This window comes from Lissotriton vulgaris, chromosome 8 (genome assembly GCF_964263255.1).
Source record: "Lissotriton vulgaris chromosome 8, aLisVul1.2, whole genome shotgun sequence".
Lineage (NCBI taxonomy): Eukaryota > Metazoa > Chordata > Amphibia > Caudata > Salamandridae > Lissotriton > Lissotriton vulgaris.
In genome coordinates this window covers 1,305,220,933-1,305,245,604 of record NC_141696.1, presented here as the reverse complement: position 1 = coordinate 1,305,245,604, position 24,672 = coordinate 1,305,220,933, and the positions used below count along the sequence as shown (strand labels likewise).

Genomic DNA, 24,672 nt, shown 5'->3' with positions numbered 1-24,672 from the left:
ATTATGACCCCCCCCTAGCCCCCCAGACTGCACCCCTGCCTACGGCTACGGCCTCCCCCTTAGCAGCGTGCCTGTCGCCCAATGTAGAACCCGAAATATAGTAGTGTAGGGAAATAGAAAGAGAAAAGATGTATTGGGGGGCCCCAGTGCAGGCCCCCGGCCCCCCCTGCCCCCCTGCATAACATACGATTCTAGCAGCGCTGGTTCAAAATATTCAGGACACCCGCCGTATCTAAGCAACAGTCGTCGCGCCAGTTCACCCAGACACCTACTTCCGATATAAACCCTCCCGCTCCGCAGCAAATGAAAGAGATTGCCCCACTACCATCCAGACCCACCCGGTCAGAGTCAAAAAGGAGTCTCAGTTCATACAGTACATGGCCCAGCAAGTAAGGTACGGAAAGTACATTAATAAGGGATGTCCAAAAGAAGGCAGGATATCTTGCAGAACACTAGGTCTCCACACGCTCCTAGGGCCGTTCATCGCCCACGACAGCCTCCTGCACAGCTCGACGAAGTCCGGTTCGGGACGAATGGTCAGTCCACGTTGACTGGGAAGGCTCCACGTACCAGTACACACTTATCAGCAAAATGAAGGGATTCGTAGAAAAACCCATCCGGGCCTTACCAGGAATTGGAGAAGAAGGCACTGAACCAAAATCACGTGAAAAAGGTAGTCAACATCATGCACGCTCTTATATCCACAAGTGCAGGGGTCTGGTTTCCATGTACACTTAGTCCTCAAGTTGTACTGCCCGAATACTGGGGGAGGGCGTCCGATCCCACCACTCCTCCTGAGATGTGCATCGCCATTCATGCGGGCGGACACAACTCCTTCATGGGGGTGACACCACCCAGCGGGGCGTAAGAGCTGCCGGAGCCCTCATCGGAGCCGCCATCTTGTGCACCGAGCCATCATACTCCCTCTTGCATATGGCGTGATAGCCGTCCCAAACTGGCCAGCCGATGGTCTCAAACATTGTGCCCAGCGTAGCCAAACAGTGCCAAGTCACCTAAGGCCAACTGGCTCCAATCCCTGGAGGCGCGGGGTATTGTCCGCAGCAGGCGGGTAGTGCCAGACTTCAGCAGGGAGACAAAGAGCAGCATCCCAGTCCCCCATTCCACGAGGCAGCTTTAGGGAGAGAAGGGGGGGGTCCATCCGGCTCGAGGGGGGGAAGGCATGAAGCTGCGAGATCCAGGGTTTCGATAGGGGCAGGCTGATACGCCCCGGTGGGTGACCGGCACATCCGGATCCTCCTGGCCGTTGTTGTTCCACTCACGGCCGGCGACACCCTAACGCGAGGTCCCGGCTCCGGACCCTCACAGGCCGCGCCGACCGGGAATACACATCTCCGTCTCCCGGGCTCGGAAAACCGCCGGAGTAACGCCTAGCGGGTCAGGTCCCATTCCGACGTCAGAAAATGCAGAGGCAGCGCCGCCTCGACAGCCGGATCCAGCAGCAGGGGGAGAAGGTCGACGGAGCCGGGAGCCCGGGCGACCATCTTGGCCGCCGGCCTGGCTTCGCCCCCTTGAGGAATGTCTGTTTCATAGTTTTTAAACTGTCATTGAACCAAGGTTCTATGTTTTTTTCATCGGAGCCACAACATCCAAGTCTATCGTAATCTTTGCACACAGAGCAGAATAGTTCTCATCTACTGATTTGGAGGCTGAGAAACAGCTGTCTACTGCAAACAGCGAGACAGAGCTTTGCTTGCGTAAAATACCCTTCCAAGCACGACCCACATAAGTCTTAGTAGCCCCATTTAAACGGGGGTTCTTTTTGACCATGTTCACTGCAAATTTAATTAAAAAGTGGTCTGACCAGACCATAGGTAGATACTCACTAATAGTAAGAAGATTCTCTTCAGCAAAGATCAGGTCAAGTGTATGGCCTCCCTTATGGGTTGCTCCAGACACCTGCTGAACAAGACCCAGGCCCTCACATGACTGCAAAACATTCAAATACCCTGAATTAAGGGGACCATTCATCCAGAGGTTGAAATCCCCTAATATAACAATTCTCTGATGACCGGCAACCAAATTCGTTATCGTCTCCAATAATTGCTGCTGTTGGGGACATGTGAAGACCCCCGGGGGCCTGTAACATATAATCCCGGTCAACACGTGGGCATGGGCATTTTTGATGGCAAACCCTAGCAGCTATATTCTATTCCTTCAGCCTCACCAATATCGATATTAACCAAATCCCAGGTATCCTTGTAAATTACTCCAATAGCCCCCTCTCCCATCAAGTCTAGGCTTGTGACAAAATTTAAACCTGGATGGACAGGCCACCCCCGGGTCAACATCACAGTCCGGACGAGTCCACGTTTCAGTTAAGAACAGGATTTTCAACCCATGATGCTCCAGCAGCAATTGGGTTTCCACCCCATGTTTAGGCAGGGATCTTACGTTCAAAAGCCCGCAAGATAACAAGTCGCTGCTAATGAAGTCTGAGGTCGGAGAGGCTGTTGCCTCAAGTCTAATGGACCCCCTACCTCTTCCCAACACTCCTATATCACATAACTCGGCCGAGGTATACCTTATGATGGACGAGCCCCCATTATCTTCCAGAGTTCCCCGAGAAGCGGCAGCATGTATGGCGCTGAGCGCGTCCTTAGCGCGGACAGGCGCAGACGGGCTTGCCTTTGGCGCGCTGCAAGCGCGCCCGCTGTGCACGTCCGCTGCGCGCTCGCGCCGTCATCACTTTTTTATGCCCCACCAGGTTGGCAGACTAGACCGCTACCTCCAGAGATGGCGGGTCCGCTCGCACGGACGGCCCGCACTCGCGGAGCGGTAGTAATTCTGGGAGTCTAAGGGAGGAACGCGTAAGAGGAGGAAGATAATCCATCCCAGTCTACCCAAGTGCCAAAATGATAGAATTATAAAATATTCTAGTGTAAACACTCCAATAAAATCATCCAATTACTTAAAAAATACAATGAGCCGGCCGTGTTTGCCTCTAGCTTTCTTGTACAATGGCCCGTACTCACACGCTTCACCTAGTACCAAATCAGTCTTGATCCTGCGCCCAATGGGAACAGTCCAGTCCGAACTGCCAGGCCAGGTCCTCCCTGGACTGGAAACAAGCATCCTAGGACCAATTTCGGGTTTCACCCCTGTTCAGCCAGGATAACTTGATTCCAGTGGCATGGAGAGCACAGGACTCACGTCTGAGCATACCCCTCCCACTCTGGGTGACATCCTCAATCCTTGCCCTGTAGTATCTCTCCCTGCACAGTCTTTTAATACCAGTCTTGAACTGTCTCCTTAATACAGATATGGTATATCACCTATATTGTCTCGCATTTCCAATAGCATTGGTAACAGTCCATCACCAAATGGTGCTCCAGTCACTTACTTTGACATCCACAAAAATAGAGATGATCTGTTTCTTTGCTTTCACTGCACCAAACCCTCTGTATCAATCTACTCCGCCTTTGTTGTCCTAAATGTATTTTCCTCCAACAGAAACCTCTGAATACTTGTATTTCATCAGGTTGATTAAATTCAATTAATGCCCCTACTGGTACACGTTCACAATTGCACAACAACATCAAGCTATTGGTCCGTGCCGCACTAAGACTAGAAGTATGACCATATTAATAACGATTACCAAATAGCGATTTGGTGGTCGCTATTGCAAGTGTAATATAGTGAAATCTGGCCTTGATTTAAAAATTAGCGATTCCTAGAGGGTTGCACATAAACTTGCCTCGTGAATATTATTTAGGTAGGTCATAATTTGTAACCCACTGGGATTTGCAGCCATCACAGGACTGGCGGCCTACTGGTGTCAGTGGACCACCATGCCTGTGTGAACTTTTAAATAAAGCATCACATTTTTTTTCTTTCAAATGCAGCCTTTTTCCTCAAAGGAAAAAAGATGTTTTTCAAAATACAAATAGAAGGTTTCATTTGTATTTTTTTAGAGTAGGCAGTGGTTCATGGGCCCACTGTCTGCTCTTAAAAATATACTTTTAAACATTCTCAAATAGAATTTGCGTATGGGTTACCAACAAATATTATGTTTCGGGACCGCATTGCGGTTGCAAAACATTTGTTTATACTTTTCATGAAACGCCCTGACTATGCCCCTTCCACATAACATTTCTATTTTTGTTTGCCAACCCAGACTGAGATTTATTGGTATTTGCGTGTTATAAAAAGCATTTTTGCAGTTGAAAACGTCCCAAATCTGCGAATCCCGCCGTTTACAACGGCGAAAATTGCTTTGGACATCTAGCCCATAATCTTTTTTTATCACCACTTACCTTGGTTTTTAAGTGGGACACTTTCACAACTGGCCCCTCACGGATAGCCTCATGTACCTCTGTCTGAGGGAGTACCCTCACCTCCTAGTAATGACACGAGACTGGCTAACTTTACATGAAGCTATCTTCCACATAAAAAGTAGGAGCACTGGTTTATCCATGGGAACCTTCTAGCTGACTCAAATCGCATGTTTTCACCCAATCTGCATCTTAGGACCTTTCACTGGAGCTCTTCTTCTGTGAGCTGAGTGCTGTCACTTCTCCCATCTTTCAGGATATCTTTGAAATCCTACAAGCAGACAATACTGCAGGAAAATGACCAAATGATACTCACTTCACCCGGTCCTCTCCCCTCTTTATCCCAAACTACTTTTTGTTAACACTTGGGTCTCATTATAACTTGTAAATGTGTAGTGTACTTCGTGTTGTAACACTTGCCACACTTAAATGCCTCATGTTTGCCTTTATATGTGTATCCATCCTACCTGACAATGCTCTTGTGTGCTGTATATGTGCAACATTTCTGTTTGGAACGCTATGCAAACTATTAGACTTCAGAGACAAATCTTTAGTTTAAGATGTAGAACCTGAATTTTAAATAAATAAAAAAGTTGTAGGGAAGTGCTTTAGCCAGGACTTTGCCAATGTGTTCATGTGAGTCACTTGCTTGCTGTGCTATGGATGCTAATGAAGATCTAAACTATAACTAAGTAGATGAGCTTGGAAGTTTACTAGCCTAGGTTCTAGACTTTCGTGGAGCAATGCTGTTTAGCAAATGGCCAGGGTCATGTTGGCATACTTTAGAAAGTGTTTAGAAATGTTCCAGTTGATTGTCTCCAGGTTTAGAGAAAGACAGTCTTAGTTTGATTATTTGCAGCGGCATAGTATTATGTGCTTATTCATAAATGCCACAACTACATGACTTTATAACACCCCATGCGCAGAACCAGCACCGTACACTTATCACTCGCTCCATAGATTCACTCTGCACAATGCTGACCTCATAACTATATAACTTCCCAAATCTATTTTGCATTGATATTGTCCGTGCTAACTCTCTACGACCCTTAGCCACTGTTCCGAAAATGCACCTCTTTCCATTCCCCCCAAATATAGCTCTCCACTGACACAGTAAATGTCTCCAATTCAGTGTTCTTTTTAGGTCTCGCAGACCTGCGTAGAAGCGCGCATGCGTTGCCCGCTCTGCAAGAGTTTTTGGAATCGAGCAGATTTCCGAAGTGGAGTGAAAGCAGCGCCCATTATTCTCACTGGCTGGCGTTCTCCTTTATGGTATTAGCTGACAGTCACGACTTCGGACACGGATAGAAAGATACAGAACAGACGTATCCAGGTCCGAGCACGCTCACAAGCTGCTGAAGAATTGTAGCGGTCCTCAGGATTAGGAGGTAGCTTCTAAAAATTCCACAGTCTGAGACTATTTTTATTGCCCCACTACGGGCTAAACGCCGTTTGCTATTGTCTCTGCAACAACTCAATACCGAAGGCTCCCTTCACTAAGCCGGGCCAGCGTTGATTGGCAACAGAAACGAAAAATATTCAATTCAGAGCATTGAAAAAGTTCAGTGGGCGAAACCCACGTTGGCTGCTGTTGTTCTTCGTGTGTTTGGAAATAAAAGTTAAACGGAAAAGACCTGATTCAGGATTGTGCTTGAAACTTTATTGAAAGGACACTTGACTAGGACAATTGGAACGCATCTTGTGGAAGAATCTCCACTATTTTATTGTCTCACTGTCTTGTTGGAACACAGATAGATATAATGATCGGGTGTGCTCTGATGTACTGTGGTTAGTTATTGTTCTAGACTTTGCAGTCCTAGAGATAAAAATACCCTGGTGGGTGGGTATTCTAACATCATATGAGCACCCCAAAGTAGTACTATTGAAACTCAATACTTAGACTTAGTTTGTCAATAGATGTGCAGATCAATAAGCAAACCCACAAATGTTTGGATCCTTTATGGTAAACGCTGGCCTCCGATTGAAAATGAAGCTTATTTATTCCCGCCCTGTCTCCTTTTGGTATGGCCAGACTTGATTGTTTGCTTGCGGCTTTACACGGTGGGCTTTATCTGTTGGGTGAGCGCTATTTGTTTTCTAAATGGACACTGACCGGGACAATAGCGGCTGCAGCACTATGCGCTGTAAATTGTATGTTATTACGCGGCACCTGCTAGGGACACCACGCTCACTTTATTTATTTACCATTTATGTTTAGCGTGGGGGACAGTGCGCTCTGTTTACCGCACTCACTTTCACTTTGTTTGTTCATTAAAGTAAATCTGCTTTCACGTTGCTGGACATCCACTACACTGATGGGGAAAATGGCGGCTGCAGAGCTATGCACTGTACATTGTATGTTATGCATCACTTTAGTAAGCGCGGCGCACGCAAGGATAACTGTGCTCACTTTATTTATTCAACGTTTATGTATAGCGCGGGGGACCCGCGCTCTGTTTACCGCACTCACTTTCACTTTGTTTTTTCATTAAAGTAAATCTGCTTTCACGTCGCTGTACGTCCACTTCATGTAGAATTAGCGCCCCCTGATGGCGTCGCTCACGAATCCAGTCAAACAGCGCTCCGCCGAGGTCCCGCTCTGTGATGTAAAGCCAATGGATTGTGTTGCTAAGTGGCTGTCCCGACATGGGAGTCAGATGGGTGTGTACGCGAGTTTGAGGTCATCCGTTAACAGTGTACTTTTGAGGAAGGTTAACGTAGACATATATCAGTCAGCCACCATCATCTCCAAGGTTAGTCCCTCCCGGCGGCAGTGGACTTCGGGAAGTCACTGTCAGTGGGGAACCCCTCGCCAACAGTCGCCATCTTCCTCGGCCGCCGATGAGCTTGGCTCTGTTTTGATCTCATATAAACACTGCCACACGTACAGCCCCCCTCTCCGTGCCCTCCCTCCTTGCAGGCCTTCTTACTCCGCCCTCGGTCCCTCCTGCTTACCTCTCCCTGCAGCAGCCTGTGTGCTCTCATCAGACTTAGCCACGGTTTTGCCTCCTGAGCCCCCGGTTATTTTCTGTTACAAAGTTGTTGCGGTTTGGGACTTGTCCGGTTTATCCCTTATGAAATCAGAAATACAAGTTCCAGCATTCAAATACAATATCTTGGCTGGATGAACAGAGATCACAACCTGCAGAAAACAGAGTGCAAGATGGTTCAAGTTAAAACTGTTATCGCTGATTGAGCTTGCAAACCAGATTTACTGCAGAGTGGGTGAACGCATTGCAGTCCAAACATACCAGCATGATAAAAACACCTTGAAGACAGCGGAAGTTGCTCAAGTAGAAATAATATCAGAATACGCAACATCAGTCCCGGAGATCCCCAGTGTAAACGTTGAGAACGATGTTGAGGCACTTCTCATACGCATATTGTCCGAAAATGAGAATTTCGATATTTACCTTGATAGGACATAGAGATTTTTAAGCATTTCCGATATAGCAACAGATGTACCCATGAGATCATTTTTTCAAACTCAAATAGTCAATTACCGCAGCAAGGACAAAATTAAATACATTTTAAGGAGTTAAAGGCCACTTCTTTGAGCTGTCAACTGTGACACTAGCACAGCATTAGCGTCCATGCATGATAAGGTTATCCCCGTTATCATGCAGGGACGGTAATGCTGTGACAATATTCTGGATGCAACTGATAATCAGAAGGTGCTATCTATAACCTTGGAATCCTCTAACATTACCTGCTATTTGAAGCCTAACGATAGGAGAACAACCGCATAGATATACAACGCTCACGAAACAGATACCGATGCCACATCATTATTATTCCTCATTGGACTAGGATTGCCTAAGTAATTCTCATCGCTAATTGTGTTCAACACATTGGTATCTGAAAATCTGACGTGATTGATCTGCCATACACGGAGTCCCTTCGGGCTAGTCTTGAAATTTTGAATCTATGCCCTGACGAAGTTACGCACTGTAACGAAACGCGTTGGCTGTTTTACCTGGTGTACTTACCGAAATAAAGAAGAGAACTTTTTTGAATAATAACACTGCTTCCTTGTTCCTTTTGAGTGCGCCTCCTACCTTTCGTTTATTGTCACTTTCACACAAGAGTTGTGTAACAACATCTCCACATTCTTTGAGGACAAAATAGACACCATTTACAATAAAATTCTTATCAAACATCCTAACAATTTGGAAGTCCCTAGCACTCTGTGCAAAGAAACTCCTACCGAGACCCTTGAAGTCTTCCCAGAAGTCACTGAAAGTGATATACTTACCCTTCTGAGTAATGTGAAATCTGGTTCCCCTCGTGATCTTCTTCCTGCCAGAGTAACTAATAACCTGAGCAGCTTACTATGTCCTATCATCATGAAGATCCTCAATCTCTCTTTCACAGAGGGTAAACTCCCGCAACAGTGGAAAGAGGCAGTTGTGAATCCGATACGCAAAAACACCACCTCCCCCTGGACGGAACTCTCCAACCTTCGCCCTATTTCTCTGCTGCCCCTCCTGACTAAGTTGGCTGAGAAATTTGCTAACTCTCAGATTTCCAGCTTCATAGAAGCGACAGGGTGCCTGGACCAATCTCAATCTGGGTTCAGGCCCAACTACAGCACCGAATCTGCTCTCCTCTCCGTGACCGACAACATCAAGATGTCACAGGATAGAGGAGGATCAATGATTCTGGTGCTGTTAGACCTGTCTGCAGCTTTTGATACTGTGTCACATAAGATCCTGTTGAACAGACTACAAGGAGTGGGCATTAGAGGCCAGGCGCTTGCATGGCTGGAGAGTTTCCTATCTGGGCGCACACAATCTGTCAGCTTGGGCCCCTATCATTCCATCACTAGGGAGCTCACCAAAGGGGTGCCACAGGGCTCATGCCTAAGCCCCACATTGTTCAATGTGTATGTGGCCCCCCTTGCTGAGATTGTGAGGAAGTACGGATTCACACCAGTGTCGTATGCCGACGACACCCAACTCCTCTTCCCTTTCCATGCCCTCAATGCTAATGTTAGGGAAAACTTTGCGGAAGGCATGAGGGCCATCTCTAACTGGATGGCCTCCAACTACCTCCAGTGCAACGTCGGGAAGACAGAGGTGATGCTTTTCGGTAAAGCTAGCATGCTCTGGTCTCCCGACTGGTGGCCCCAAGACCTGGGACCAGTACCTTCCCCAAAGTCTACTATAAAAAAACCTAGGAGTGAAACTGGATCAAAACCTAACCCTAAAGGATCACGCGAACGTGATTGCTGGAGCCTGTTTCCATACCATTGGCTTACTCAGACGTATCTTCCCTCTTTTACCTGACATCTATAGGAAGACACTGGTACAGACCCTTGTAATAAGTCGTCTTGACTATTGCAATGGGCTCCTGATACTAGCCAATGAGGAGGCCATCAATAGGCTGCAGGTGGTCCAGAACACGGCGGCCAGATTGATTCTGAACGCCCCCCCTAGAACTCCTTCTGGACCCCTGTTGAGAGAACTTCATTGGCTCCCGGTACGCCAACGGATCAAATTCAAGATCTGTTGTACTGTCCACAGATGCCTTTTTGGAAATGGCCCCAGCTACCTAGCCCAACTATTTCATCCTTACAGACCGGAACGTGATCTACGGTCCAGCAACCAGCTCCTGCTTAATTCCCCTTTCATTAAAAAGACCAGACAAGGTGGCCGCGCCCTCTCCTCAGTGGGGCCAACTCTGTGGAACAATCTGCCCCTTAGCCTCAGACAGATCTCCCACCACCTTACATTCAGGAAAGCACTAAAGACCAATCTGTTCACTGCTTTATAAGCCTTCCACCTCCTCACTACGCATCATCAGTTCACCAGTACTGTTGCTATTCAGTCACCTGTGCTTGCGGCCATAGCGCGGAGATAACCCTTGGGTTCGATTCTGGCGCTCTATAAGCATTTAAATAAATTAAATAAATAAATAAATTGTTCAGTGTTCGATTTTGTGCCTTAGGACAACAGGCATTTGGAGTGCGCAGCACCACTATTATAAATGTGAAAAATATTTCTGTTTTGGTTGTGCTTAACCTTGGTCAGGTTGTCCTGTTCTTCATGTTCTATCCGTTGATTAATGTACCTGCTGGAGAGAGAGCGAGAGAGAGATGGGAGCTTTGTCTATTGGCAGATTTGACTCCTCTGAGGTAGCAAAGAGGTTTAATATGCCTGCTGCAAAGTACATGTACAATGCATTTAAAAAAAACAATATTTTATGTCCATAGCTCTGTGGGTTACGGCTTTTGTCACAGAGTTTCTGTTGTTACTGTGCAGTTCATAAGTTACAATCGTAAAGTAGCACAGTGAGCTATGAACAGCCATCAAAGAGCTGCATTCAAACTGCATGGTACAAGGTAGTAAGCTATGTTTTCTCTCAGTCTTTCGTTATCCTGATGCTGCTAACAAAGGTTTATTTAGGTAGAAATAAATTCTTATTATTAACGTCAGTGCTAACCACTTATGTTCTGAACCCTGAGTTTGTGCTTCTCCAGACCAAGCACTCATAAAAAATTGCCTATAGGCATAGATGACATACATCCCACAACTTGAAGTCCCTTTGCCTTATGTAACATTTTCTATACACTGATTTGCACATGCATGATTAATTGTCTCTGCCCTATACTGGTATGAGAGATGCTCTGTAATAAATGCAATACAAGTGACAGAGGAGCTATGGAGAGATAAGAGGCACTGTTGTAGGGTGATAGTGAGGGAATCATTGAGAAGCCCAAACAAAAGATTGTTGCATCCTGCTACACAGTAAGGTCATCATTTACTATGCTTTAAAAGCTAATTAAATTCAATATATAATGACGAATGTATGTGAAATGCACTAATTTTTCCAAATTTTATTGGGGGGGGACAGCCCCCCAAAGCTCCCTTTGCAGTGGTCAGGCTCACTCGCTACACTTGTTGAGGTGAATGCTGTCCTATGTACAGTGAGGGTGATGCATTTGCTGCCAATGTTCTGTTGTTCTGTCCATGGTTCACACTTCATACCCTATGTGATCATGAAAGTGTCCACCCTTTATGGTGGGCATTAACATTAAGCATCATTTTCCATGGTTTCTGTATTACCCTGGTTTTCTCGGTGTCCACTGTTGGACCAACTCTACATTTTATTTCTCCATAGCAGAGTAATAGATTATTTTAGTATTTAGAAATGTAAGCTCCCAAACCGCAGTCCAGGACAGTGCATACCTCTTCTCTGCAGAAAAGGGGGGTGACTGATGATTGGGGTTATCTGTCCACCTCTGCAGTTACTTTCTGAGAAGAAAGACAAGAAAATAGCCAATGCATTTAATCTCTGCCCTACTTGACTGCTTTCTTCAAATTCAAACCACACATCATCTCTTCTTTAGGCACAGGCTTGCCACAAGATCTTCTCATAATTGAATACTTGGAATAGCCCTGAAGCAGTATTTGCTATCCCTAGCACCCTAGATCTCAGAATAAGCCTCTAGAGGTCAGCTGAGCAAGTTTGTATGCCAGGAACGAAGCACTGTTGCCATGCCCCATGAGACTGGGATGAAGCCTCAAGATCTTGCAGAAACCTGAAGCTGCTGAGCTCTGGTGCGAGATGAGCATGTTGAGGGGATAAGAGCGGGCTCTGCACAAGGATAACAGTAGGCCAAGGCTCGGCAGTCCCATGCCTGACTATAGAATGTAAAAGTTGACTTCAGAGACGCCATCCCAAGTCCTAAGGAAGTACAGACCAACTAACCAGGACAAAGAAAAAAATCCAAGGAATGCACGCGAAGCCAAAAAATCTAAGAAATGCATGTGAAGCACAGAAGTTGTGACTGCGTTACGAATGTTCTCGCCTAATCTAATCTTGATTATACCTCCACATCCTGCTTTGTGTGACATGGAATGCCAGGACCGAAGGTGCTGATGCCCCTTTTTTCTACCATGGCCTGGCATCATTGGTAATTCCACTGTGAATTAATTAACTTTATTTAGTTGAGAAAAACTATTAATATATGTACACAATAATATTAATTACGAGGAAATCTCACTTGCTTACTTAGGGTCCTGCATCCGATTGTCAGTGACCTTAAAAGTATTCAAGGTAACTAAAAAAAATGTTCTATCCAGCTCCTGAACCTGCCTGTGCTGATTCTTCCACCATTTCAATCAAGTTATGTTATGTTATGTTGGAGCATATTTATAGAGCGCGCGGCTACTCCCTGGAGTGTCCCGGCGCTAAAACATCCAAATGTCAAGTAACACAAAACATAACCAGAACACTGCCAACAACTCACAGCTGGAAGATCCAGGTTTTGAGCCTTTCCCTAAAGGTAAGAAGGTCAGGACTCTGTCTGCTAGCGCAAGGGAGACTGTTCCACAGCCATGAGGCAGCTGCATGAAAAGATCTACCCCCTATCCGGGCCCGTGGCATCCTGGGAGTAGTAATCAAAAGTTGAGATGACGATCTCAGGGAGCGCTGGGGGAGATAAGGCTGAAATCTTTCCCGGAAATAAGGAGCTCCAATCTTATGGAAGGCTTTTAAAACCAGAGCCAGTGCTTTAAACTGAATTCTCTTCTGGACTGGCAGCCAATGAAGGGAGGACAGAAGCTGGGTGGTATGAGTTCTAGAACCGAACAGGAAAATGGCCCTGTTCACAGAGCCTTTTGGTCCATTCATACAGCAGGTCAAATATGTAATCCCATCCTGGCATTAAAGCGAGCGATATACCTACTCTTTGGGCGTCCCATGTCTATAGTGCCCCTACACCTCAGAATTCAGATTTGACCACGCCCACTGAGTATACCAAGAAACCGAATGGTAATTTGACAAGCACCCTATTGCTGTTAACTACAAGGTGTGGTCTCCCCCACCCTGTGCTAAGTCTATGGCAAAGAACTGACCCCTCTTTCTCTTTCCAGTGTTCAGCTCCACCATAGTGAGTCAAGAGGTTCCCGCTGCCTCTGCCAGAATACCATTTTATCTGCTTTTCACTGTGGTTTACTTTTGCATGCATTTTGAAACAATTTACACATTTATGAGAGAATGTTGGGAAATCAAGGCCAGTACGCTGGACTTGTAGTTATTAACAGAATATGAGAACTAAAAACCCTAACATTTATTTTGAAGGTGTGTTCGAAGAGGTAGCCAGATTTGACCAGAAAATTTTCTTAACCGATGACCCCATTTATGGAAGCTCAGGGCAGAAATTGCATGTCCCGCTGAGGGACCTATTTTTATGTTGCCATTTCATCAAATTTATATGATTGAGAGAGTTCTGCGACATTGATAACTGTCTTTTGGGTATTAGGATAGCTAAGTTTGCAAATTCATAAAGCGATTTTTTTTTTTTTTTGTTTGTTTTTGTTTTGTTTTTTAGGTGTTGATAATGTGGCGTGGCCCACTTAGGGCTGGACTGGCCTTGGCGGGCACTTGGTGTTTCCCCGGTGAGCCGCCATGGTGCTGGTGCCGGTTTTGGGCCCCTGGTGTTACTGGGGGCCTGCAATTTCGGTCGCCTGTAACAAAATTGCAAAGGGGACCGGCCGAGCAGTTTGCTAGGGCCAGTTTTGGTTCACAGTCCAGCCCGGGCCCCACTCTGGCAACAACCACAATCCTTGTCAGGTTGAACCCGAAAAGTCTCCAAATTAACCTGTGCTTAACCCTCCACACAAACAGTAAAAAGTGAAAACGCAACACAATAAAAAATCTCACACAAATTTGGAAAAATAGAGTAAATGATATCAGAACCAGAGATATGCCATCTCAAGTTTTTAGTGGAAATAGCACCTAAAAGCTTTAAGTGTCACTCGTGGTCCTCTAGTAACGCTAGACTGGGTAAATTTACAAATTCAGGTTGACCACGATGGAGCACGGTCTGATACAGGGTCAAGGTAAGTCCTGCTGAAAAGTTACCTTGTACATCTAGTGCTAAGAATTCCGTTCTTGTTTCAAGGAAGATGTGATGAGCAGGTCAGGCGTAGCTAATGGTCCTCACTGAAGCATGAAGAGCAGGTCTGGTGTTGTGGAGGGTCGTCGCTGTTGCACGAAGAACCAGCCAGGCATTGCAGATCTTTGTTTTAGCGTGAAGTATGGGTCTCGTATTGCCTGTCGTCGCTGGCGGTAGCTGTCGACAAGAAGAGCAGGTCTCACCAGATCTTTGTGTCGGTTGTCATCGCGGGTGGCAGAGTCTGAGTGCGAATGTGCCCGTTCACAGTCTCGAGGAGCCCAAACTTCAGGATGTTTACCTTTTGTTGAGAAGAAGTACAGTGTGATGGTAGCCAAGGGTCTAGGAGCATGGGAGGCACATCTTGGGGATCACCGACTCACTTCAACAGAAGCCAGCAGGGCTAAGACAGGCCCATTTGCAGCAGGTTATCTGGGCAGTTGCAGGGAGGACTTTGATGCTTGTTGTGTCGTCCCTCTAGCTCACACAGGAAGCCAGCCAACTGACCCATGTAGCCAATCTAGCCCGGGATGAAGGCAAGCAGGTCCAGTCTTCCTTCTCAGACAGCGAGGCAGTCCTTTAGGCAGCAGAGCAGTCCTCTGACACTATGGCTGTCCTTCTTCTGTAACTTCCTCAGGTCCAGGAGTGTTTTTATGAGTGACCTTGGAGGTCCAATATTTACACCTGGTACCAGCCTTTGTGTGTCAGGGCTCCCTGTCCAACCCCCACATCTGATTCTGGAAAGTTCTTTACCCTGTAAAGGCTACAAACTATCTGCGGGTGACAAAACGCAGGGCAGTCCTGGTGCCCAGTTCCTTTGAGTGTGCAGGAGGCAAACCATTTGAAGTGTAAGTAGGGCTGGGTACTCCCAGTCATCCTGCTGGGATGGCCGATTTGTGTTACTACCTGGAAGCAATACAAAAACCCTTATAGCAGAGCCATTCATAGTCATGTGACCCAGGACACTGACAGAAGGCACAAATGGTTGAGACATAATAATGACAACTTTCTAAAATTGAAATCTTCAGAAATGTGACTTAAAATCCAGCTTTGATAATAAGGAGGATTTTAAATTACAATTTGCGTCTAAACAGCATATCTGTGTTTGCTATGAATCTAAAGTTAGTACTTATCAAATGTAATAAGGTAACCCAATGTTAGTCAGTGGGAAAGATAGACCTTACACCAGAGCTTTCCAAACTCTGTGTGGCGACACATTACTGTGTCGCCTGCAAATAGTGGGTGTGTCACGGGATGACTCCGGTACTATGCCAGACGTACATGGGGAAAGGAGGAGACAGTTAGGCAAGCGTGTGCGCAGTTTGATCCGCAGAGCACGGGGAGGTGGAGGAAACTGCAGCCCGGAGAACAATCCAGTGGCCCCGGCGTAAGCCAAATACAGGTGTTCAAGTTCTGCGCGTTTTTCTGCCTGATATGTTATTTTAAGCCAGAATGTGTTTTAAGCAATCCCTTCCTCCGACCGGGGGCAAGATCGTGTGCCCTCTGCAGAACCCCTTCAGCAAGCAGCGGGACAGTTAACACCCGGATCTTGGAACTCCTGCTGGACGGTTCTCGGGAGGTATGATCAAGGGATGCCAATGCCAGAGTGGGCCCGAACTTCCGCTGGAAATATGCCCCCTGTGTGAGGTTTACTTTGAGGGGAGCGACACATAGCCAAGGATGTTGGAGTGCGCCCATGTCTTCTGCGGTGACTGTATCCTGGACATGTTGGCCTCGTCTCCCGGGCATGTTGTGAAGTTCCTGTACTGCCTGCTCTGTGGTAGCCAATCAGTGGCTTTCATACAGGGTCGCGTGCCGTTCACATGCAGTGGGCTATCTCCCATCCCCTACTGCTATGGAGGACAGACTCTACTCAAGTAGACGGTAAGCAGCAAGGACAGAAGACCGTTGCAGTCCGTCCTCTCAGGTGAGGCGATGGCTGTGAGTCCCGACGAAGATGGAGAGCAACACTAGGATGAAGAGGAGAGGGAGCTAATGGGAGGCTTCTGGGATGTTCCCGCTCTTTGCTTACTTCTTTTTCACACCATTGCAAATATTGTGCAGTGTGTCTCTTAGTTACTGATAGCGCAATCCGGCAGAGTCAGACATTCATCTGTCTGAAAATGGAGAGGGCATTTCCAAGGATACGAAATTCATGCGTGCAATATCACATGTAATGTAATGTAATGATGATACTTGTAAAGCGCACTGTTACCCCATCTCGGGGTGTCCTGGCGCTGAAGACTGCTGGGGAACCCGTCCTGGCTTTCCCTGTGAGATGGTCCCTTCTGGGTATCTCCAAGGTGAAACCAGGCATCCCCGGCGTCTGTGGGGGGCCGTTGTAGAGATGAGGCAAGCTTAATGCCCAGAGTTGCCGAGTGTTATCCCTGGTTAGAGTAGGCACCGAGGCGAGAATTATCGAGTCACCTGGTCCACGACCCTGCCGCGTCGGGAATTGAACCCTGGTCCCGGGCCGTTCTCTGCTTCCGGGTCTGCCGCCTCTAACCACATGATATTTTCAAGGTGGGAGGTTCGACAGCCCTGTATATTGAGTCAGGATAGGGAACGTTGTTACGATGATGGAGAAACCGAAATGAAAAATATCAAGTGATGCATTTTAAACCAAACGCTGTGCTCAATACTTTATTACACCTTTACCGCTGCCATGTCAAGTTCGGGAAAAATCAATGCGAGATATAGGGTAACAAAGAGATTGGCAAATGACGCGATAATCCATGTGGTTCCAAGTTAAGCAGATCTCTGTTTTAAGAGCGACAGAATTAATTGCAGGCCCCCCAGGAGATATCTGGTAGCTACACGTTGAGAATATGAACGAGGTGCTATATAGGAGTATTAAAAGTTGTACTGTAGCTCTGGCACCTTAAATAAAAGACCATGTCCCAAGTTGTGTCACTGCAGAATTGACTTAGTTCAATTACCAATTCTAATTAGCAGGCACGCAATGTAGGCCTAAGTCTCGGCTTCTGTGGCTTTGAACTGCGGATCAATCAATGCAGTGCTCTTTAGATCGTTTCAGTGTGCATTAAATCCTGCTGCACGTAACAAAAGTCATAGCAAACAAGCAGAAGATTCAAAGTTTTCTTTTTGTTGTGAACTCCCCGCACAAACGTCGTTCACAGTTCCTTCAAAGTATCTTACATGAGCTTGGTGTTCTGGAGCAGACGGAATAGGTGAGTACAAGTGGCTCGGTTTACATAGGAGCGGAGAGGGAAACCTGCAAGGCCCGGTTTATATAGGGGCGGAGGGGGAAATGCGAGCAGCCTGGATTATGTGAGCGAAGAAGGGTAAGCATACACAGCCCTACTTATATAGGGTCAGAGGGGGAAGATGGTGTGGCCCAGCTTATACAAGGGCAGAGGGGAAAGCATGTGCAGTTCAGCTTATATAGGGGCAAAAGGGGAAGTGCACATGGCCCAGTTTATATAGTGGGGGGAGGGTGCGCAGCCGAGCAAGTGTGGATGGGTGGTCAGCACTTGTGACCCAGTTGATGGGAGCACTATGTGGGGTAGAGTGCAGAGAGCATAACTGAGGTTGTGGACTAAGCTTGGCCTTAATATATCCCATTGAGCACACTTTAAATAGTCATGGGTATGCTAAGAGTAACTGAAAGGGTGCAACAATTAGTGATGGGAGAACGTGTGGAAGGTAACGTTGTGCACAGAACTGCTGAGGGAGTTTTAGGCATGGATAATCATGAAGAGAGTGTAGACCAGTGTCTGAAGACTAGCTAATATTGAGCAGACAAATGTGGTGAAGCACATAAATAAATGCACAAGGAAATAATAAACATGGAAAAACATCAGAGAAAGATAGCACATTTAAATAAAATGGCACCAGCTTCAATATGTTTAGCTTCCAAAAGCAGCGGAGCAGCACTACGAGGTATCCAAAAGGGCATGAATGAAGAGGCCTGAAGGAGGGCTCCCCCAACCCCCCGGGATGGGATTGCTTCCATAGTGTATTAAGTTGATCTGTTTTAATTTCTTGCACCATACGTATATCACTCTGGTTCTGCTTCACAGATTCACCCCAGTAGGCCTGATAGAGCGCAGGCTCACCTGCTCAACATACTCACCTGGGCCCATATGAATATATATACATTAAACAGGTAAACCTACACTCAAATCAATAGTTTTTGTTTTTTTTACCATTTGGATTTTTTTATATAATTTATCTTACCAATCCAAGTCTCCAATACCTAAAGTCTTAAAGGATCAATAGATTAGAGAGAAAATAGGTAGCAATAATAACATTTAGCATTTCATAAATAACCACAAACTCGGGAAAGGTTTAAATTTTTTATCTAAGTAAATCTTTGAAAGACTTTTATAAAACATGAAACTCAAATTAATTTCTTATTCTGTTTAGAATAATGCAGATTTTAAAAAAACATTTGTAATAACTTGGAGAGAAATTGTTGTTAAACATTTGAGCAGAGTATGTAAGAGAAAAAAGCAAAACAGTACAATGACAAACCCACACTTAATAGTTACCTATTTCGGTGTGATGACCAACCCTGGTCATAGGCAGAGTCAAAGAAATATAATCCCAAAGTACAGGGGCCAGCAGAAAAAAACAACAGGTGCAAGCCAGAATCAGGACAGGTTACGGACCAAATTGGATCAGGATTGTACCACCACAGGCCATGACCAGCACCACAGTTAAAGTTCAAAACGCCAGCATTGTAAACCCTCTCTGCAGCTAACAGTCGAATCCAGATTGCGTCATCGATCTCCTGCCCAGAACCCCGATTGGGTTATCGAATCTTATAACAGAGTGCTCCGCCAGCAACTTTGCTCCCGATCACCTATTGAGTGCGTTGGGTCAGTGACAGGTCAGCTTTTCGGACAAGTCGAACAAACTAACTAACTAAGCCTACCCTAGTTATACTATTTTTCAGGTCGGTGTACCACCCCCAAATGTTGCAAATGTGTGAATCCCACAATTTTATTGGATAAAGAACGAGGAGTAGCCATCACACCATACTTTTCTAGAAGCAACTTGTCAATCATGTATTCAAGTCGTTCCCTCCCATAACTTTATCTACCCATGTTCTTTATTCATCCCGGTAGTGAAATGTATCTGTGATCTGTTTAAACAATTTAATCAATTCAGCAAGGCAAGGGGTTCACTCTTCTCCACGTTCCATGTCCGTCTTGGCCATGATTCAAGGCTACAGCTTCTGTGGCTTCAGGACATTTGTCACACAGGCGCAGTTTCTCCAAAGGTGGAGTTCAGCAAAGCATTTAGGCCGTAATTTTGTTAACATGAAAAAATAGAAAAGAAACAGTTTTAGAAACACAGAATAAATGAATGCACTGTATGCCATTTCTTTCTACTCTATTCCCATTATTTTATTGAAGCTACTGCATTAGATATTAAGCAAAAAACAAATAAACAAATAGCTTAGCAAAGCAGCGATGCAAGCTTATTGCACATCAGGACACATAACAGCCATCTTAGTTCTATTGCGCAGAAGCAACATTTTTCGCACCAAGCATGTCACGTGGGCATGACAGATGCATGCGCAGTAGAAAATCCCGCGTAGAAGCAGCCATTTTAGTGTAAGCGGATTATAGATAGTAAAAGCACATTGGCAAGCTTCCCCTAGATATCTAATGTGTCGTGTAATGCAATTTTAATAAGACAAAACATGTTAGTTAGTACATTAATATTATTATTGCGAGGGTTGAATACAAGCAAGTCACTTTACGTGTAAAACCTTGCTCCATCAGGCCTAAACGTTACCAGTGTCAGGCACAGGTGACGTTGTTCCTGCAACTTGCCTGGGAATCTGTAGTGAGGCAGGTGGCCAGCATTTTCATTGGTGCTGCGATGGAGCTGGACCCGTTTGTTTGCCTGTTGGGCGATATTAAAAAGCCTAAAGGCAGAAAGATGGAATAAAAAGTTTAGCATTTGCTATTGTTGTTTGCAAAGAGGAGAGTCACATTTACCTGGATGGGGCAGGTTGGGTCTATTCTCGACGTTTGGGTGAGGGATGTGTGTGAGTAGGCAGTGGCGGAGGAAGTACCCCTCCGTAAAATGTAGACATGATGATAAAGTGGAAGATGATCTGCAGGTTTGGGGGGATGCTGTTGACTAAATTTGTTGGGGGGAAACAAGACTTTTCTTCTGAGTACAAGGTGAGGTTACTCCTGTTACCAGTGCTGTGGTGTATTCAGACCTAATGTACATGATTTCTTTCTATGGGGTTTGATCTATAATAACTTATTACTACATGTCAAGTGTTGGGGAATGGCTGTGAGTCTTGTTTAATTTTCACTTGTGTTGCTGTTTTGCTCAGCAGTAAACAATACTAGATATCGTTAAATAAAAAAAAATCAGATCTGTGACTGGTGGTGAATGTTTGACAATGTTCAGCATTCCGTCCATCATCTTTTTGTGTTGCAATATCCATGTGCAGCCAGTATGGATGAGTCTGCAGGTGCATTCATGACTTGAATACCATTGTTATCTCATTTAGAACTTGTATAAAATCTTCCCTGTGAACTATTGATAAGTCATCAGCAAATTGCTGCACAGATTTCCTCAACTATATTGAGAGCTGAACACACACTCCAAATACTCGAGTCTCACTCTTAACGTGTGAGACTTGAGGTATGCGTTTCTCTCGTGTACCCAGGGTTGGATTGGGATTAAAATTGGCCCCCTTAGGTGGTTCGGGCTTGCTCGCTCACATTACCGTGTCGCAAAATGATGATTGTCGAAAAAGCTGTGCCTTACACCAAAGAAAAACGACTTTAGGAGTTTTTCACTGCCAGGACATGTAAAACTGAAGTACTCATTTCCTAATTTTTAAATACAATGCACCCTGCCCTATGAGCCTTTAGGGCCTACCTTAGGTGTGATGTATACGTATTTAAGAGGAAGGTTTAGGCCAGCAAGAGGTTTATTTTGCAAGGTTGGAATGGCTGTTTAAAACTGCACTAAAGGCTGCAATGGCAGGCCTCAGACATGTTTTAAAAGGCTTATTTAAGTGGGTGGCACAATGAGTGCTGCAGACCCAATAGTAGCATTTATTTGACAGGTTCTGGAGTGTAATACCATTTGGAAAAGACCTACAAGTAAATTAAATATGCTAATTAGGTGTAGGGCAATTTTACTGTTTGAGAGAAGAGAGCACAACCACTTTATCACTGATTTGCTGGAGAAAAAGCGTGTAGAGTCAACCAAAATGGGTTCAGCAACAGAAAGCAAAACACTGGGATTGACCCTGCAAAAAGGGCCAGGTTCAACTTTTAATCATTGAGCAATCACACGTCCCATGGAAGCAATGTAACATAATATTTCAGTCATACTCAAGCTCAGAAAGCGATTAAAATAGATGCAACAGGGGCAACATTTTGAAAATAGTTTAAGTGCAGAATATGCAGCAAATCAATGGAGAATCTGGTAAGATATACAGAAGAAAGGCATAAAGTTGTGGCTCACCCTCAAAAACACATACTTGTATAATCAATTTCACCATAGAAAGCAATGACAATCACACAGTGAGAATAAGGGCGAGCACATGTAGTAACATCTTCTCGAATCATAATACAGCATTATAAAACCGTCATATAATACAAACATCCTGGCACTGTCCTCTTCAATGAATATATTTGTGAATCTCCTCTGACCGAATGTCTTGGAATGTGTTGGCACAAATCTAGTTACATATACAATAGCAGTCTGATGAGTGAGTACACCTACAGTGGAGGACCAGGAAGATACCTTGGAAAGCAACAATTTTACTAAAGGACTTCCTCGAGGCAATTCAGGAACAGCATATCTGCACTAGCATCAGTGCACATTTTAGTGCGTGCGGTGTCAATCAGAAGGGAAAATATGGCGATTTAGTGGCTCCTAAACATAAGATGGTTCCGAGGTTTCATTGGTGCCTAGTTTAGTCTATGGCAAGAAAACACAGTTCTGTACATCACAGCATTGTCCTTCTAATTGCTAAATGTTCATATTACTAAGCGAATATTTAAACTAGAATTAACACTAACACATCCATGGCCTAGAACGGTCTACCATAGGGCTGTGGAGTCAGATCTGGGGGAGCAGTCCAGAAGGGGTCATCTTTGCAGTGGAGGAGCTGATAGGAGTGTGTCTGAGGTGAAGGCCCAGTTTAGGATTAGATCTGCTGTGAGATCTGATTGGGGTTTGTGTCGGTAATGGGAGTTATATCATATGCGATATATGTCTCAATAGGAATTTTCATGTAAACAATGTGTATTTTTTTTTTTACCTGAACTCTTTGCGTGTTAGTACCCACATAATTTGGGTTGCCTGTAGGCAGACATGAAATTCGAACTCTAATGCTGGAGAGCTGTCGGATTGTCAGGCACAGCACTGGTGTGCTGCCTTGTATGTTAGGATGGTTGCCAGTACTTGAGGGTAGAAATGTCAAGGGTAACTTTCTTCACAATAAAAATGATGTATTTCAAAGCTTAGATGTCTTAATTGATACGCATTTGTCATAGACAGTGGTTGTAACTCTTTACTAATGTGCTGGGAACTGACACCCATTCTGTTTCTTAGGTCCTGAAATATTTCCACAGAGGCTATGCAGCACCACGCACTTGTAACGTAAGTAAAGTTGCAATAACATGCTCCATTTGTAAAAGTTTCTTTTTATTAGATGAAAAGTACTCTGTTCTCACTTTAGCACACGCCCCGTCAGGCAGTAACATTACCACCATTTTAGACTATCGTAATATGCTTTGAAAGCCAAAAATTGAGAATCGTTCAAAATTACACCATTTAGGTTTTGCTGTCAAAGAAAGTCTATTGTGATTCAACAACTGCGTACATGATGGCATCTAGATAAGCAGAACAGCTTCTCAGAAGTCTGACCTTGTTTCTTTGGCCAGAATGCCTGCAGCAAAAATACATTGTTCTCATTGCAAAACCTTTCATGGTATATTGAGAATACTCATCTTTATAATACAATGAAATAAACAAAAATGTGCAGCATTTTCAGAAAAAGTCAGGAATCCCATTTGTATACGGTTCTTAAGTCTGAAGAGTCTTACAAATCTATTTGCACAGAAGGACAGATAGCTGGTAATGTAATATCATCAAAGATGATCTTCAAATGGTTTTGGTGACATCATACACCACTAGGGTGAAGGCCAAGACGTTTGCAAATTTCATCAGAACTTCTTGAGGGCAACAGGATCATATATGTAAAGAGAGAATACATAAGGAGTAACGCTGTAGTGTCATCCAAAATTACCATCAAGGAGCTCTGATGACATCAACATCAAAAGCCACTAGGCTGAAAGCAAAGAGGTTTGTAAATGTCACCAGAACCCCAAGATGGCCACAGAGGATCATATTGAACATTACCTAATGTGTATTTTTTTCTAATCACATTTTATTTTGGCACAGTTAGTGTGAAAAGATGTTTTCTCAAACAATTTTTTCTTGAAAATAGTAAGTACTGGACTAGACTGGTTGTCTGCAGTAAAAAGAAGAGCGCAATATTTCTTATATAGTTAAGAATGTAAAACTTAGAAAAAAACACCATTTGCATCTTTTAAGAAACATGTTCTTTCTTTAAAGGGAGCTTGGGCAGCTCATGTGCTGTATTCAGCTATGGACTTGAAGCTCCGCCCATTTTATGGCCATCTTTTCAATTGACTCCTGTTACTGTTCTTTCTAAATGTTTACTTTTGATTCATGACTAGGCTTAGTAGTCCCTCCTTAGTACCGCCTTGTCTGCATTTGTAACCTCCCACGAGGATTGAACTTTTTTCTTGTGTTTTTACACGGTCTGTTGTATCTACATAAAGTCAAAACAATTTAGTAGTTTGTGTGAAACAAAGTAATATTATTTTCATGAAAGCTGGAAGACGAGATCAAGACAACACACTTAGCAACTGTGCAATATTTACTGATTCATCTAATTTACTCCTAAATGCTCACACTGTGATAAATAGAGGAAAAAATAAAGTCTGCATAAAAACATTACAATGGAGCCCTATCCGTTGATGATAACTAGCACTCTAAATACAAAGTTTTTATGTCACTGAGTGATTAAATCCAGAACAAAAGCTCAGTTTTCCGTATATGTCGACAATGTTTCAACCGTTAATGCATCATCACCAGGACTGCCTGTATTTGAAGGAAGCGGTGAACTTTGTACTACAAAAAATGAAAAGGAACATTTAATTAGAATTGTAGTTTAAAAAAAGGCAAAGTGCATTTGAAGGTGCCGGTAGACTTCTTACTATTGTTGTCTTGTCACAATTTTCTGGAGGACCATGTGGCATGAAGACTAAGTCTAGAGGAAGGGAATCAAATATTATTAATTAGGGTTGTCTAATAGTGAGTGGTGATAAACAAGCCAGGGCAGGCGTGCCCCAGTTGTTATTTCTCCCTTCGCTGCCAGTAGTTCTCTCTAATTTTGCAAGGTATCAGGATGTAAGAGTATGATGTGCTAGTCAT

The 24,672-nt window shown here is 44.6% G+C and overlaps 1 protein-coding gene across 2 annotated transcripts in view; it reads left to right on the top strand.

The window, feature by feature from the left end:
* The window catches only part of ACAT1 (acetyl-CoA acetyltransferase 1), a 174,814-nt gene that overhangs the window by 15,936 nt on the left and 134,206 nt on the right, over window positions 1-24,672 (top strand). For both annotated transcript variants that reach the window (XR_015299355.1, XM_086935236.1), the window contains exon 2: window positions 22,762-22,809. Coding sequence is in view for 1 of the 2 variants with exons in the window: in XM_086935236.1 (XP_086791362.1) it covers window positions 22,762-22,809 (48 nt within the window). In the remaining variant the exon portion in view is untranslated. The remainder of the gene's footprint in view (window positions 1-22,761; window positions 22,810-24,672) is intronic.